The following is a 16,201-nucleotide window of genomic DNA, read 5'->3' as shown; positions in this document are numbered from 1 at the left end:
GAGAAGCAGGAGAAACAGATGCTGTTAGCTGCATGTGAGGCCTCATGGTTCTCAAGATGTGGCTACAAGTGTGCTTGTCTCCATGCAATTCTGTAGCATTTAGGTGAGAGGAGGGTTTTACTGTAATAAGTCCAGAGGACAGTGTGGCTAATCACCAGCCTGTCGTATTCTGTATTGCTTTGGCCAAACCGCGTTTCTGTGGCCAAACATGCTCTAAGATGTGAGTGCAACCCACAGCCCTGGAAAGATGAAGCTCATGCCTGTACTAAAAAAGTAATTGGACCATTTAATTTGCCCACAAAAAAGTCAAGGCATTTGATAATACAGAAACCTTGGAAGCCTGGGTGCAGTTAGAGGGTAGGGACATTAAAAGATGTCAGCAAAAGATAAAGCAATTGCACAGCCGTGGGACTTACCTGTGGTGGACAGAGAGGAAAAATACGATGCTGATGCTGAGCAGCAGGTGGAAGGGTATGTCCTCACCAGAGGAAGCAGCTGAGTGGCCTGCTCTTAGTTACAGCACCAAAATTACAGGTACAGATCTAGAACTTTGTCAGGGCAAATCAGAAAGAAAAGGTGGTCTTACCCAAGAAGGACTATATTTATTGTGATACTCTCCTCTTCGAGATAACAGTATTTTCTCCAAATTATTTTTTTTTATTCAAATCTTCATTATGAAGCAAATTTAATCAGATTAGAGGGGTTTGGTTTCTATGAGATACTGCAGGCAGATATGCCTTTAGGACACTCCACAAGAACCAAAATTTTAAATAAGCAGTTTTCAAAATTTGATGTGAAGTCTATTTCTCTGGCCTATGACAGATTAGATAAAATGAATTCTTAAAGTAATGCTAAGCAACTGCAGCTGGTATGCAGTAAGTGACCAAAGAACAGTTTTCAAATTAAATTTATTTACAACACAGGATGGAAAGCTCTTCTGAGATATCTTGTAAAACAGAAAAAAAATCTCAAAATTCTCCCCGTGAAGCAAATTAACATGAAGCTTCAGCACAGTATGTAGAAACTCATCAGTACATGTCTCATCAGTGTTTCATGCCCAATGGAAAACTGTTCACTGTAACCACAGCTCAAAAAATAAACTGTGTCTAAATATAGAGACATAACAGTGTCAGCAACAGTACAGCAAAATGGCTCATCAAATCTTGTGTTCTGAAGTGACACAACAACATTTCTGATAATTTTCATATTTTGCATGCACAGGCATATCCGCAGTGACCAATTTGGGAAGTGAAGTAGAATCATAACAACCAGAAAAATCACATATGAACCATTTATGTTACAAGGATGGTCTTGCTTTGTCGCATTCCCATGTAACATTAATGGCTTCCCTGGGCCGTTGTGCAACACCTAAATTTTATTTCAATCACAGATAATTTCAATCATAGCTGCAAAAAGCCCAATATACAGTAGCATGAATTTATATACAATAGCAGACTAATAGGCACAAATGAGTCTTGGCTTTATTCCTGCATCATGCATAATGCTTTACACCTGCACTTGAGTGATGCTGCTCAGAACTCTCTTAGGTCTAATAATGCCTTTTGGACCAAAGAATTGGATGTAGTGGTCCTGGAAACAGTGGAGCTATGATTGCTACACTCACCACCAGAACTGGTAGATACTGTATGCGACCATTTCTGATAATTGCAATCTTGATGAACAGCATGTTTCCTGAACTCCACACTCCCCATCTGACTTCCTAATATGCACATCCCAAACACAATTTTTCCCATTTGTTCCCCCATAGTCAAAAAAGTTGCTTAACAACCTGTAGATTGTGGCCCTTCTAAGTCTCACCTTCACCTGACCTAGTGCCTTATATTCAGCCATTTTGCTGCCAGCATGATAATGACAGTGATTAAAGGAGACATAACTTTGATGCCTTACTCTGCCAACAACGCCACAAACCCTTACTTGTGTTGAGAAACACCTAAACCACTCTTTTTGAGTCTATAGAAGTGATTTTTAAGACGTGACCTTTTAACTCCCTCGGGTTTTTTCATTGAGCATTTCTCCAAAAAGGAAGCTTGTACATTTTATCCAGGAGGTAGTCTATGGGTGTGAAATTTCTGAAGCTGCTCATTCCTTCACTGAAAAAGCAGAAATTATAAACACTTTGGAGAACAGAGTCTATGGCAGGCTGAGGATGTGACCGCTCCTAGATGCACGAAATGGCATTGTCTGACTCCAACAAGGCATTATTCTCAAGGGCAAAGAGGCCGGAATTGTTACCCCTGCACTGATCAAAATTTGAGCATTTTACCTTAAAGATTCATTGAATAAAAATTCATCACCTCTTCTGGAAGTGGAAATGTTACATCTAGATGTCTCTTTAGTTTATACTTCTCCCCTCTCTGCCTCTGCTAACACAGTACAGCACGTGACAAGTCTTTCACATCACAAGACTTATGTTCAACTTGATATCTCCCAGGCTCCCTGGCCTGGGAGAGCTGCTGCCTACCCAGTCCACCCCCAGCCTGTATCAGTGCAGGGGGTTACTCCATCCTCATCACGGATCTGTGCATTTCTCTTTGCCGTGCCGTTGTGCTGGGTTCTCCAGCCTCCAAAGGCCCTGCTCAATGCAGCTCAGTTCTCCATTCTGAGGGACATGGGAACTGCATGTGCAAATCTGTCAAGCTGAAAAGGAAATAGTTCCTCTTTTCCATATTTATTTTCAACTGTCTTTTACTGCAGTCATTATCAGTCTTACACCAATGTTAAGTTTACCACCTGCCTCAGTATTTTTTTCAAAAAAAGCTACGTAAAGACACTTCCTTCCTGTCCAGGAATTTATGTAGTCAAAGACAGGTGATGGCATCAGCACTTATTTCCCCCAATATGCTGCTGATATCCACAGACTGTGACTTGACAGAAAAGCTGAATGGTAGTACATTCCTAGAGTCATTTAGTGAATCTTGGCTTTAGATACATAGACAAGTGCCATACACATGAGAACTTGTCTAGTTCTATATGCTAGATGCTGGAAAATCATAATTTCTATTCAGGCTGTATAGATACAGTGTTTCATTTATTTTATGATGAGGGAAAAATGAGTAGTTTTACAAGCAGCTTTTATCAGCAAAATACATTCAAATTGCAATTTATACTAAAGTGCAAACTGGAAACTTTCCAGAGACTGCACTTACCAAGTGCTTTTTTATTATCTTGACACCTTCTTAGAAAGGTATGAAAATAATTTCAGCTAAATTTACATATATGTAATCAGTTTTATGGGTACAGTCTCTTTAAACAATGAAATTTGCATGCACATAATTTATGAATTTTATTTTTTGTTCAAAAAATTTTATCACTGGAAGGCAAAGGAAAAAAATAGCATTTAGCGGTATTTAAGTAATAAGTAAAGCAGAGATGACAGTGTCACATTCTTGGAAGAATAAAAAGGAAATGTCTTTACTGAACAAGGTAAAATCAAGTAGACTGCTTTTCTTGTGGTGATTCTGAAAATGACTCAAACAGGAGAGAAAGTAAAAGGGACATTATTACCTTATGGAAAACTCAGTTTATATATTTCATTCTCCTTCATCCTCTCTGTGAAAATCATCCGCTACTCTGATTGCAGTGTTATACGTAACACGCTGTTGCCAAGAGATGTTAATTGCAATCTTATTTTAGCAGATGCAGAGAAAAAAGAAAGCACGCAACAAAAGGCAAAAGGAAAGTGCTGGTGGTCTATGTGATCCCTCTTATGGCAGTACAGTTTATTTCCTCCTGAGACTGTCTATTTTCACCTAGGCAGTTTTTTCAGTTAGAAGATAAAATTGTCCTCAGAAAATTTCCTTTAAACATTAATAACTTTAAAAATAAAAAGTCTTTTTTTGGGGGGGCTTTCTTTTTTTTCACCAATTTTGTCTGAAGATACTTGGAGTCAATGGCCACACTTCACTGAGGCAATAACCTTTGCCAGGGTGATCCCACCCTGTGTACTAGATAAAACATTAGGGTTTATGTATGCAGGACCCATAATAAAAGCCTTAATTAATTACATGATCAATGATTTTGTCTCAGGACAATACTGATCCAACTTCATCTGTCTGGGGCTTTTACACACAGGTATTTAAAGGACTAGCTTTCTGCTACCTAGCGCACTGAAGTTTCCCAACTCGGGATGAGACAAGTGCCAGAACCAGCATTACAGAAGGGCTGGAAAAGTATGGCAAAGGGAAGGTCTGTGATGGCCTGCAGTAAGATCATATTCACAATATGTATTACATGTCATGAACTACTCTCAGTGTGAGTTGTCCTGCAACAGACATTTGTTTCGAGTAAATATTTGTCGTTGTACAGAGAGTAGATAGGAATACTCAAAGCATTGCAGTGACAACCATTTAGTAAGAACCAGTGAATCCAAGGTATTAAACATTAGAAAACAGTCAAAGGCATAAGGTCGGCATTTATAAAGCCGTAGGGGTACAGTAAGAAAAGCTTTCCCCAAAAGACATCTTAAGGGCTGCTAAAAGGAGACAAATATTTTTAAGTAAACTCTTACCTCTGGGACAGTTTGAGACATATGAAACTATAAAAGAGGATTCTTTATGGCCTGAATTTACTACTTATGCTTGATTTCCCTTGCACATCCCACACTACTGACAGTATACCTTTTAATGACACAAGCATACTGCGGCCTGCATAGCCCATTTGCTAAACAGCACATGCCACAGTCAGAGGAGCCTGTGTAGTGTGAAGATGACCTGAAGTAGAAAAATGCTCCTTTTGGGTTACTCACAGCTGGCCATGGAAGAAACAACAGCAAAAAAAGGACGTGATCTTGAAACATAGATTTAGAAGAAACATAAAGATTTTAGTTATAGGCTAGCTGTGTTGAGATTAGTTGGAATAAGAAAGAACTTGGGCCCAGTGAGAGTTAATTAAGATAGTTAGGAGAGCTGGACCTGAAATGGGTTTTAAGATGTTAGTAACTGATTACCTAATAACTGATGATCTGTCATTTGCATGTTTGCTTAGCTGTGCTTAGAATGAGGAGTAGAAACATTGATGAGTTGGTATAGGGAACAAGGATAATTACCAATTTCCTCCCTTGGTGGGAACCCATCCAAAAGTCATGCAAGAAGAAACTTACAGGTCACTAAAGTAATTAGGATTGTTAAAGTTCAGAGAAGCAAAAAGGTCAAAATGAGGAAGATGAGTTACTTCATCTTTTTTGAGACCACTGACCCAATTTGAGACCACCAACTCCATTCAGGACACACACTACTCATGCTTAATGACATTGAAGCTCATTTCCATACGAAGCAGAGAATGGGAAGTGTTAATGTTATGAATATACATTTGTATTTTGGATATTCATAATATTTGGGAATAAAAGGTATCATGTTTGCTTGTATTAGGGCCCTGCATCTTAGGGAGCTATCCCACGCAGAGTCTGGCGCCAAATAAAACATGCACTTTCTAACTCTAAACTGTTAGAGAGCTTTGTCCGTCTCAGTTGGATATCGATATTGGATCGATATTCAGATTTTGGTAAATCAATCTAGATACTGACTCCAAAGAAAAGTAATTCATGCTTTCTGGGGAAAAGAAAAATCATATAGACTGACTACAATACATTTTTTTCCACTATGCTAATGGTTTCAGCATGGACATTTCATGGAAATCATGCCAGTCCAGCAGCTCTAACATTGTTGTTACCAAAGAATATGGATAAGAGACAAAAATGCACCATCTCATGCTTATACACCAGCGTGTTCACACGCGTAGGCACAACATTCATAGAGTCAGCACTTTTGCGCCTTTCGCACACTTAAATCCCTGGTTAGACTAGACTTACGAACACGAGAAATGTTACCTCAATTCAGGAAAAAAATATTTCTTTTAGGAAGCCCTCGATAGTTTTTCTTCCTTTTGCATTACAAAAATCCACTTTATGGATTGTGCGCACACTTATATTTAGCTTTAATCTGAAACTACCATCAGGTAGTTTGTTGCACAGTTCAGCAAAACCACAATACCTCAAGGGATTCCTATCTTCCTACTAGGCACTCTCTGTGACATTCACAGGGCATATCAAAATGAACTGGAGTTTACCTTTCACATACTGCAAATGAATTATTAGAGCAGTGCTCTTAGTTGCTTGTCTATCTCATTCCCCAGCTGAGATAACTTTGTGGGTATGTCTCTTCTGATCCATTCAAGCACCCAGTCAAATAGATTAAACCACAGCTAACCTGGCTTTGAATTTGAAATGGAATACAGGAAGAGAAAGGAGGCCCACAGCTGAATGCTGCTTCAGGTGGGGAACAACGCCACAGCTTCTGCTGGCTGCTGAAGCTCACATCTGCTAGTGAAAGTGTTTTCTTTTTCCACTCAGCTTCATTAGCCAAGTTTATGCAGGTGGTTCTGATTTCAGTCAGGAAAGGCAAAAGCTGACATCAACTCTTTCACACTTAGACCAGCAACTGCTGCAACTGCAGTGCTGAGACTCACTCCATCTGCTGCCTTTCTCCAATACTCAGTAGTGGAGCAGCAGAGAAGAGTATCTAACGGGGTAGCCACCCGTCTTCCTGGGGAGCTGCTGCATATTAATTTTTCAGTGCTGTGCTGCAAGAGAGCAACACAGTAGTCTTGTCTAGGAAGCACTGGATATGTACCTGGCAAGTCTGTAAACTTGCTGGGTCTAAGACAAAGGCAGGACTCTTAAGTGGCACATGTTGTGGAGCTAAGCAAAGACATTTTTCTACTTTGAGAAACATTCCACTTTCTTTTTTTTTTTTTTTTAATTTTTTGTTTGGCCCTGGTGTAATAGGTTTTCAGCTTTTCTTTTTTCCTTGACCAAAGATATTTGCAAAATTTCTGAACCAAGCAAAAAAAAGGTTCTGTATAATTCTTCTGACACATCATTCAGTCCTAGTTCTGGCCTCTTCATTATCTCTGCTTTTTTCTCTCCTTCCCTGTGGTTAGGATATATTCCATTTGCACTTCTTTCATTTAGAATTTTGCTAGGATTCTGTTGCTCACAACCATTCTTCTCTTTCTGCTTAGTTCAGTTAGATCTGTCAAATTTGCAACCACATAAAATAATCCATATCAAAGCTACTATATTATTTACTGTTCACTGTTTAGGACCACAGAATTTTTTTGCTGAGTGGTCTGTAATAGTTCAAGTCCACCGGAGTCCTCATGAAAGAAACTCAAATCTTTTATCCCACATTTCTCTGGATGGAAAAAAACCAACATACGAACAATAGTTAATGTTTATTGACACTTCATATATGCGTATGCATATATTACAAACTGATGCTCCTTAGTTTTCCTTCCTAATTTGTTTTGAAAGGAGAATATAATACCCTATAAGAAAAAAATGTTTCATGCTGAACAATTCTTACTGATGTGATGCCAAATAAAATGGCTTTGCTTAGACCTAGATTGGGCTGATGCATTTCTGTCACTCCTTACCAGCGGGATTTACTGTGAGGTATGAGACAGAGACTGCTGCTGTCCAAGGCAGCTGAATTAACAGAATGAATGTCACAAAAAAATAGAAATCTTCAGAGTAAGAACCAGTTTGAAGAATATGATTCCAACAAAGGCCAGTCAGTGCAGAACTTCTGATTATGTGGGGTGTACTGAATTGCTAAGTGAAAGACTAAATTGCACAGGTATCCTTTTGAAGACCATGGAAGAGAAATGTAGGGGAATATCCTGACCCTTTCTGAAGTAAACACCAAAATTCCCGTTCACTTTTTTAAACCAGGATTTCATCCCGTGACCGAGGCAGAAATCAGTCCTGAAGCTTGGACAGCAGATGGTTGAGCCACGATCTGGGACACAGATTTTGGGAGTGTAGATAGGATTCAGAAAACACTGGCAATTAGGAATGGAACTAATAATTGAGCTTGCAGATATAAAACTCCTGCGATGCAGAATGTAACCTTAAAATTGAACATCATAACAAACATCTTTCTAAATTTTTTTTACTGCCTCAGCAGAATAAAAATATCATAAAATTACATTCATTATGACATCATAGAAAAACTAGTGGCCTGTAAAAATAAATGTTATGAAAATAATGAAGTTCAGAAGCACTTAATATCCCTAGAATAAAAATATTTCAGTTTGACTTTATCTGAAGTTCATTTCTGTATGCCTAGCACTATTGTCACAGCATAAAACAATATATTAGTATAGGATAAACTCATAAATCCATTACATAATTTTTAAAATCTGATAAATATCAAATTGCTATTAGTTGCTATTGGGTTTTTTTTAATGTGGAAAAATTTTGTATAAAATGGCATTTTGGCAAGCAAAACTTGATTAGGAAAATAGGTATCAAAACCTAGTGGAAAACATAACCAAAGAGCTTCATACCACTTAAGAAATAAATAACTGTATAATCTTCCTTGCTAAATTTAGAATTAGGAAATATTTTCTCTCAAAATGAGGAAGAAAACTGAGTTACGTGTATTTGTTGATGTGAGAAACTGTTTCATATGTACACACACAGTAACAACATTGCCTTCAGCACCATTCTTATGTGATTAATATGACCATTGAGCAGAATTAGAAAATCTAATGAGGCCAGGTCAAGATCTGCGAAATAATCTACAGTTTACAGGGTGGGAAAAAAAATCCAACCCCACAACAATCTGAATAATATAAAACTATGGGTTTATGGAATTTATATGAGCTAACAATAGATTTTTTGTTGTTGTTCTGGTTTGATTAAGTAAGTAACTTAATAACTGCTTTATGTTCAGTACCTAGATAAAACTAGGTCATTTAATTACCTTCCTAAAGTTTCCTAAGCTCTGGTCTTTTTAGTCTTCAATCTGTGTTTGAAACTTGGTTATTTCACTTACGAGCTGGAACAGTTTGAATGGGGACACAGGGAGAGATTTAGCAGACTCTCCTATTGATAATTTAATGCCCATACTGATCTCACTATGTTTTTCCCAATTTTTAGTTTAATAAAAATAAAATTAAGCTTAAAATTGAACCAAAACATAAAGGAGATATTATACATTGGGGAAGCAAGCATTTTGTTTGTACACAGAAGCATTTCCAAATCATAAGTGGCAAAAAATGTGATCTCACAGAGGAAATTTCCTATTGTCATAATGAATTATGGTTTGTTTTTTGTAAGAAAATAAGAATTTCAGAGCTTATCAGATTCTTAATTTTTCAGGTTTTCTGCCCTTTTTCTTTCCAGTAAATAGTCTTTTTATGATGGGGACTGTGTTTATTAAAAATCACTGTAGAGAATTCAAAACATAAATCTTTTTCTTGGGAACACATACATTTGACATAGCATACATTCTTTAGGAGTGTGCACTAGATGTTGACAGTAAAAACATTCTATTTCTCTTGAATATTTCTTCTTTGTTGTAAAAAGGAAAGTTTACGTGTATTGAAGTCCGATTTCACCTTGAGAGGCAGATGGGTTACTATCTCATCCAGATGTACATACCGAGCCTCTTGATCGTGATTCTCTCCTGGGTGTCATTTTGGATCAATATGGATGCAGCTCCAGCCAGAGTGGCTTTAGGCATAACAACTGTACTGACCATGACAACACAAAGCTCAGGTTCACGAGCATCTCTTCCAAAGGTAGGCAAAATTTCCTTTGTTTGTACTATATCAATCATAATGTTATGTGACAAACAATTTCAGTCAACCTTGTGTTTTAATTATTAGCATCCAATCATTTTCTAAACAGATAAATAATTTTGAAATATTTAGAGGATTTTTGATTCTCCAGCCAAATATATTCTAATTCTTCCCTCTCTCAACTATTTAGCCAGCCCCATATCTAGTTAATTCCATAAACCTTAACAAGCAGTGAAATCAATGGTATTCAGTACTACATATACCCTCCTTAACAATTGACTGGCTCATCCTTTTTCACATCCCAGTATCTGATGACATGCTAGCAGATATGACTGAAATTCTAAAGGCCATAGATTCTAACCATAAATTCTCAATTATATCCCTTTCTCAAAGGTGCCTAAATTATTAATAAACTCACTAGTTACAAACACACCTGCATTAAAATGTAGAGAAATGTGAACCTTAACAGCTCCAAACAGTACCTTCACTGTGTCAAAGATACAGAACTAATTTGAAACTATACATTTGATTTACTGTGCCTCTATTAGCAGAGAATGAACACATCAGACCTCTACACCTATCTCCTCTCTTCTATCTAATTTTTATTCCAGGAACTTTTGGCCACATCCATTTTAATACAGGAATTCCCGCTGGTCCCACTGCAAGCTATATTTTGCTTCCTTAGTGTCATTCCCAGATCTCAGTGGAACAAATGAAGGAAGAGCTTGTGTTTTTTGAGGATTATTTGGTTTGTGATGTAATAAACAGTGCACTATAAGGAACTCTTAATGATTTAAACACATACTGTAAAAGCGTAAATTTTTTAAACAAAAATTTAACATTTATAGGTTGAATTGTTGTTCTTATTATAACCTAACTTTCATGCTAAGTTTTGTTCCATAAAAGTACTTTTGGGGTGTGTCAGTAATGCACTTCGTCCTGACATGAAATACTAAACTTTGCATCTGTGGTTTTAACATGCTCAGGCTTCTCCTGTCTCCTCTCATAGGTGTCATATGTCAAAGCCATTGACATCTGGATGGCAGTGTGTCTGCTCTTTGTATTTTCTGCACTTTTGGAGTATGCAGCTGTAAACTTTGTGTCAAGGCAGCATAAAGAACTTCTGAGATTCCGACGCAAGAGGAAGAAGAGCAAGGTAAAAGAAACAGTGTTCACAGCTTTGGAAGAGTCTGACTGAATTATGCAGGGATACAGGGTTAATTTGGTAAACATACCACAGCTTGAAGTGGCAATATAAATAAAATGGCAGCACAGCACTAAATTCACTATAGGCAGAGGGTCACTACAAGGACTATGAATTGAATAAATCCAACTTGAATTCTCGAAAGAGGGATTAAGAGGGATTTAAATGAGGCATGGGCCATGTGGGAGCCATCTGCACAAGCATGAATTTCACTCTGTTACAAGAGTTAGATTATACTTCAGTGAATGAATGTTACTAGTATTTGCAGCAGTTTTTACTACACTGAGATTCAACAAATTTTGTTTCCTAATTTCATTCTAATACTCAATTCAAAGCCTTAACATCTGTGTTTCATGCAAATATTTTTTAATACACAAAGTGCTTTTTCAAATAACACTATTGGTAGAAGGACAAACATTTTACTTTAAAAGGCTGGTAAGTTTGCAGGATTTTTTTCTGTCCTGTTAATTTTGTTCATATTACTAGTAAGAAACTTAATTTTAGTAATTGTTATTAGTATTTATATTATAGCTGGGGCTATCCAGACTACCAGTACCAGTGTGCAAAGCCAAACAGTGTGCAAACTCACTGCCAGTGTGCAAAGCCAAACAGCTAAGGCTACAAGTTTGAACTCTGAAATCTGTAGTTAAATCAACAAATAAGGAAAATTTCTTACAACAATATGTAACTCCTACTTCAGATTTTACAAAGTGTAAATAGGTTTCCAGCCTACTTATTAAATGATACTAAATGATACATCACCGATATCATGCAGAGCCTGTCACTATCAGTCAGTATCTAGAATATTACTAGTGGATGAAAGTCTGACCATAGCAACATGGCTCAGTTCAATCATCTTTCATTCCTGAAGACTTACCTCAGTCTACTGTTTACATCACCAGGAGAACATATTTTACAAGTTTCCCTCTCACTTAGAAGATGCTGAAAATCTGCACTGCTGTAAAGCCTACCTAAGCAGTCTCTGTTGCTGAGACTCCATGTTAAAAGGCAGGCCAGACAGTCAGGTGAAAATGACATTGTCATACATCTGCCTGTTCCTCTGCGTTGAGTCCCAGACTTCTTCAGCTTCAGCTGTACAGAGAATCCCAGGCACTGTAGACTAGAGGATGATTCCGACTGCAAGTACCTGCATTCAACATTTGACCCTGTGAAAAATGTGTTTCTTTCTTCCGGCTGACAGTAGCAGCAAAAACAGCAGTTTTGTAACAAGGTGTTTGTTCTTGAAATATGGCAGCTCTCTGAAAGCTGCTTAAAGGTTTGGAATGGGAAGAATGGGGTGAGGCAGACATGGATTACTGGACAGAGTGTAGGTAAGTCACAACAGCTGAATCATGTATCAAATACAAACAGCTGTGGTAAGTGATATATTATGTCACTATACTTTTAGTCCATTCATCTTTCTCACCATGTCTTATTGTTTCTTCTGGATCTCAAGCAAATTTACCATGTTCAATTTAATTGATATCTTTCTTAAATGCAGGTCAATTATTATGACCACAGGATTAGGAACTGGCAGGTAGTATCTTCCTTCCTCAGGATCAAACCAAATCTCTTTTCAGCTCCCTCTTAGCAAGACTTCAAACTCACCAGACACCCATTCAGCAATAACAATCAATTAAATTTCAGCTTAGAGGTATGTGAGGAAGGAACCACAATATAAAAAGGACTGCTAAGAGAAGACCTTTTAAAGAAAAAAAAGTTTGTGCATGAATAACTAACTGCGTAGACACTATTTTTCTGGATCATAGTATTTTTGAACTGACACTTAAAAGTCCTTATTCTAATGTTACACTTCATGAGAGAGTCCTTAGCTTCAGGTAGGTTGCCTGCTAAATTCTCATAAAATTAAAGGATTAGAGTTAGAGACTTTAGAGCGTACAATAAAGTACCAAGTATTCTGCTCTGATTCTGGAGACATGCATTTCAATGTTTTTCTTTATAACACACTTCAGATGAGGGTATTAGATATGTTCAGGGGCATATGCTTTCCCTTCCTCCCTGTACCTATATGTTTCATTATGAGGCAAGCTTCTCAGTCTAAATTTACAAAAAAATGCTTTGTTCCTATGCAAGGTTATGATTTTAGAAAACTAGTAGTTTTTCAGAAAAGATTAATTTAAATAAATGTTTTTTAACTCACTCCAATTCCATGTAGAGCTAGAGCTCCTGGACAGAGTTAACCTCTGAGAATACACCTCAAGCTCTAGGGACAGGTCAGCCAATTGCTTCTCTCTTTCTCAATGTTTTATTAAACCTTTCCTTGCCCAACAAGTATACAGGACTTGAAACATTACAGCATGGAGATTTTATCTCTCAGAAAGAAATTTGGATCACATTCTAAACCCACTGTTATACAAATAATAAATGATGTCTTACAGATTAAAAACTTCAGTTAGTAACTAGTCTTCCTTACCACAAATATTACTATTTATTCACCACAATTTATAACATGAAATGCAGGCCCTAGGATCATAACTCAGAGTACCTTGGTTTTCCTTCTTCTTTTGTCTTTTTCAAAGTCTGTTACTATAGCTCATGATTATAAAGTTTTGTATGTTTGTTTTTCCTTTGGACTAGGTCAAACAGCCACTGGCTGTCAGGGACCAGATTGCACTGACTTTTCAAACTACCATTTATTAAGAAATGTTCATTTGACCATAAAGTCAAGAGGTGAAAAGAAGTTATGTAAAAAGGCTGCATTTAAAATAAACTTCAGGGGCTTCCTTGAACATTACATTTTCTTCTTTGGCAAAGAGAAAACAGTATTCTTTTCAGTATTTATGTCCAAAACTATTAAAGAAATAAGGCAGATAGGATAACTTATTAGACTTTTTCATTCTGTATGCTTACCATCTTGGGACGTTTTACTAAGATCAGGTTTTTCTAGCAGGTGAATTCTAATTGTTGAATACAGAATTTTTTTGCCACTGGAATTTTATCTACAAGGGTACAGCAAAACTTCTAGTGATTAGACTGTGTTGCAAAAGTGCAAAAATAGGTCAGCTTGGAAATGTTTCATTTCAGGTATCTGTTGAAAGGAGACATCATTTATGAGTAATAGGTAATTGCAATAGGACAGGTGAAGGATTTCCAAAGTCTATTTTCCTTGTAATTAGAAAGATGTGCCTGTTGCAAGAAATATTTACTTTTACCAAGTAACCAAAGCAATAGTCCTATGATTGAATTTCAGTGTCTTTGGGAGGTAAATGGATCCATTTTCCTGACTTAAGATCATTCATACCTAATTCATCCCAGTCATGAAAATTCCACAAGCTCCCCTGAAATCTATTCCAATTGTTTAAAAAGGTTGTTTTACTAATGCGTTTTCTGTCCTGTCATGTCTTGTCTAGAAGGACACAGAAACCAGACTACTTTGTTCCTTCATGTCACCATTTGCACATTTCCATTCAGTCTTTTCTATAAACATTCCCAGTGGATAAAGTTTTTTGGATTTGGTTTGTTTCGGGCTTTGGGGATTTTGTTGTGTTTTGCTTTTTTCTCATTCACCTTCCCTGGAAATTCTCCTAATAAGCCCATATAATTCCTCAAAACTGTGTTTGCAACATGAACAACATGAAACCTACACAGTAACAATTGAAAGCAGCCAAAGGATCAAATGATGCAAGTAATACACTTGTTTATCCAAACCAGTTTACCATTTTCCTTTCAAACAACATTGTGTTATTGACCCATATCAAGATTGTGATCTTCCATATCTTCCGGGTCTTTTCCCATAACTACTGCAGAGCCATTGGCTTGCCATCTAATGCAAAGTAGTTTATTTCTGGCTAAATGTCGTACTTACTGACTCTTCTGTATTTTTCAGATGCTTTGTTCAAATCATTGAATTCCATTTTATTTCTAAACAGATCCTCAAACAAATTTGCAGGTTTTCATAGGTTGGAGTATTTTTTAAATTGATTAAAACTAGGGGTTATACCTTCTCAATGTTGATTGAAAACACAGAGGAACTGGAACCTCTCTCTTAAGAAGCATATGTTTGAACTCGAATAAGACCCCTGCGGTAATTCTATGGTTATACAAATTGCAATTATGTACAGAGCTGCAACAAGACATTTTGGCATCCAAAGCTCATCTATCCCTGCCATTTTCTTTATGCTTTTTCCACCTATAGTCACTGCCCCTTTTTACACCATCTAGTTCATTTGCAGCCTCATTTCCCAGAAAACACTAAGAGCAGCATCAAAGGCAATTCTTAAGTATAACTGCACCCTCTGGCCACCATTTTTATGATTGTAAGTACGGACTTCACCCAGTGGTTCCAAATTACTGAAAGGAAAATTTCTTTTCAGAGGCCCAACCCAGTTTGTGCAGAACTAGCAAAAATTTTGAAGTGCCTGGGATTGTTTTATAAATTCATTTATAAATAAAAGCTGTTGTTGCAACATAATGTGCAACCTACTCAATATCGTTTTCCAATAAGCATCACAGTAGGTATAGGAGAGTTTTTTTAAAGGGTCTAATGTCTTTATGATTACACAAGTGGCATAATGAATCCTGAGAACAGGGGAATTTTGGTTCCCAATTTGAGACTTCATTTGATACTTAGTATATGAGCCGCAGTTCTTTGACAAAAAAGGAAACCTGGCCAGTGAAAAGAACTATTCAGAAATATGATGTTACCATTCCTTCAGAATGAGTGTTAATTATTCATTTCCTTCTTAAAAGACAAAAGGAAAAAAATGGCAGAATTAGAAGTCATACAGGGATACTGAAACACACCTATAATCAGTGCTTTTTCTTAGTTGCATTTACATTCCATGAGAATAATATTAACTGGGTACATATACTGAATAACAACAATTTGGTTTTAGGTTAGCTGTTAATATATTTAGGTTTTGGGGATATTCAGTCTTTTAGTTCTATTTTCAAAATCTAAAGATCACCATATCTTTAGTGAGGAAAATAGACATGCAAACTAGATTGTCTTTAATGGTAATCACACCTTTTTTCTTTTGTTTTCTTTTTGGTCAACCATCCGTTTTGATGAAAGTATTTTGAGGGAGTTCTTGATGGAAAAGAAATCAGTGAATCATTACAGCATAGCAATGGCTTGAGATGTACAGGACGTATAGACGGGACTTTGCCTCAAATCTACAGTACAAATTTAAGGGTAAACTATGAAGAAGATGTCCCATTTGTCATAATGTGATATCCAACCATTAACAGAGGCCCTGTCCTTTTGTCTGAAATAACGTCTTCCCATGTGAACTTCATATGCCTTCATTGCTACCTGTATGTGATGACGTGAAATGTTAGTAAAGGTACCGTTTTGTTAATTTCATAATCCCTTTTGGTATGTTTAAATCTGGATTAAAACATAGTACTAAAATCTTGCACTGTTTGTAG

General features: G+C 36.9%; 1 protein-coding gene across 3 annotated transcripts in view; it reads left to right on the top strand.

Moving 5' to 3' along the window:
* The window catches only part of GLRA3 (glycine receptor alpha 3), an 89,754-nt gene that overhangs the window by 64,910 nt on the left and 8,643 nt on the right, over positions 1–16,201 (top strand). For 2 of the 3 annotated variants that reach the window (XM_010401456.3, XM_010401455.3), the window contains exons 7-9: positions 9,392–9,606; positions 10,616–10,762; positions 15,846–15,965. In XM_010401456.3, the coding sequence (XP_010399758.2) occupies positions 9,392–9,606; positions 10,616–10,762; positions 15,846–15,965 (482 nt within the window). The remainder of the gene's footprint in view (positions 1–9,391; positions 9,607–10,615; positions 10,763–15,845; positions 15,966–16,201) is intronic. The other variant, XM_010401457.3, reaches the window with a different exon arrangement.

This window comes from Corvus cornix, chromosome 4, assembly GCF_000738735.6.
Source record: "Corvus cornix cornix isolate S_Up_H32 chromosome 4, ASM73873v5, whole genome shotgun sequence".
Taxonomy (NCBI): domain Eukaryota; kingdom Metazoa; phylum Chordata; class Aves; order Passeriformes; family Corvidae; genus Corvus; species Corvus cornix.
This window is presented reverse-complemented; position numbering and strand designations above follow the sequence as displayed.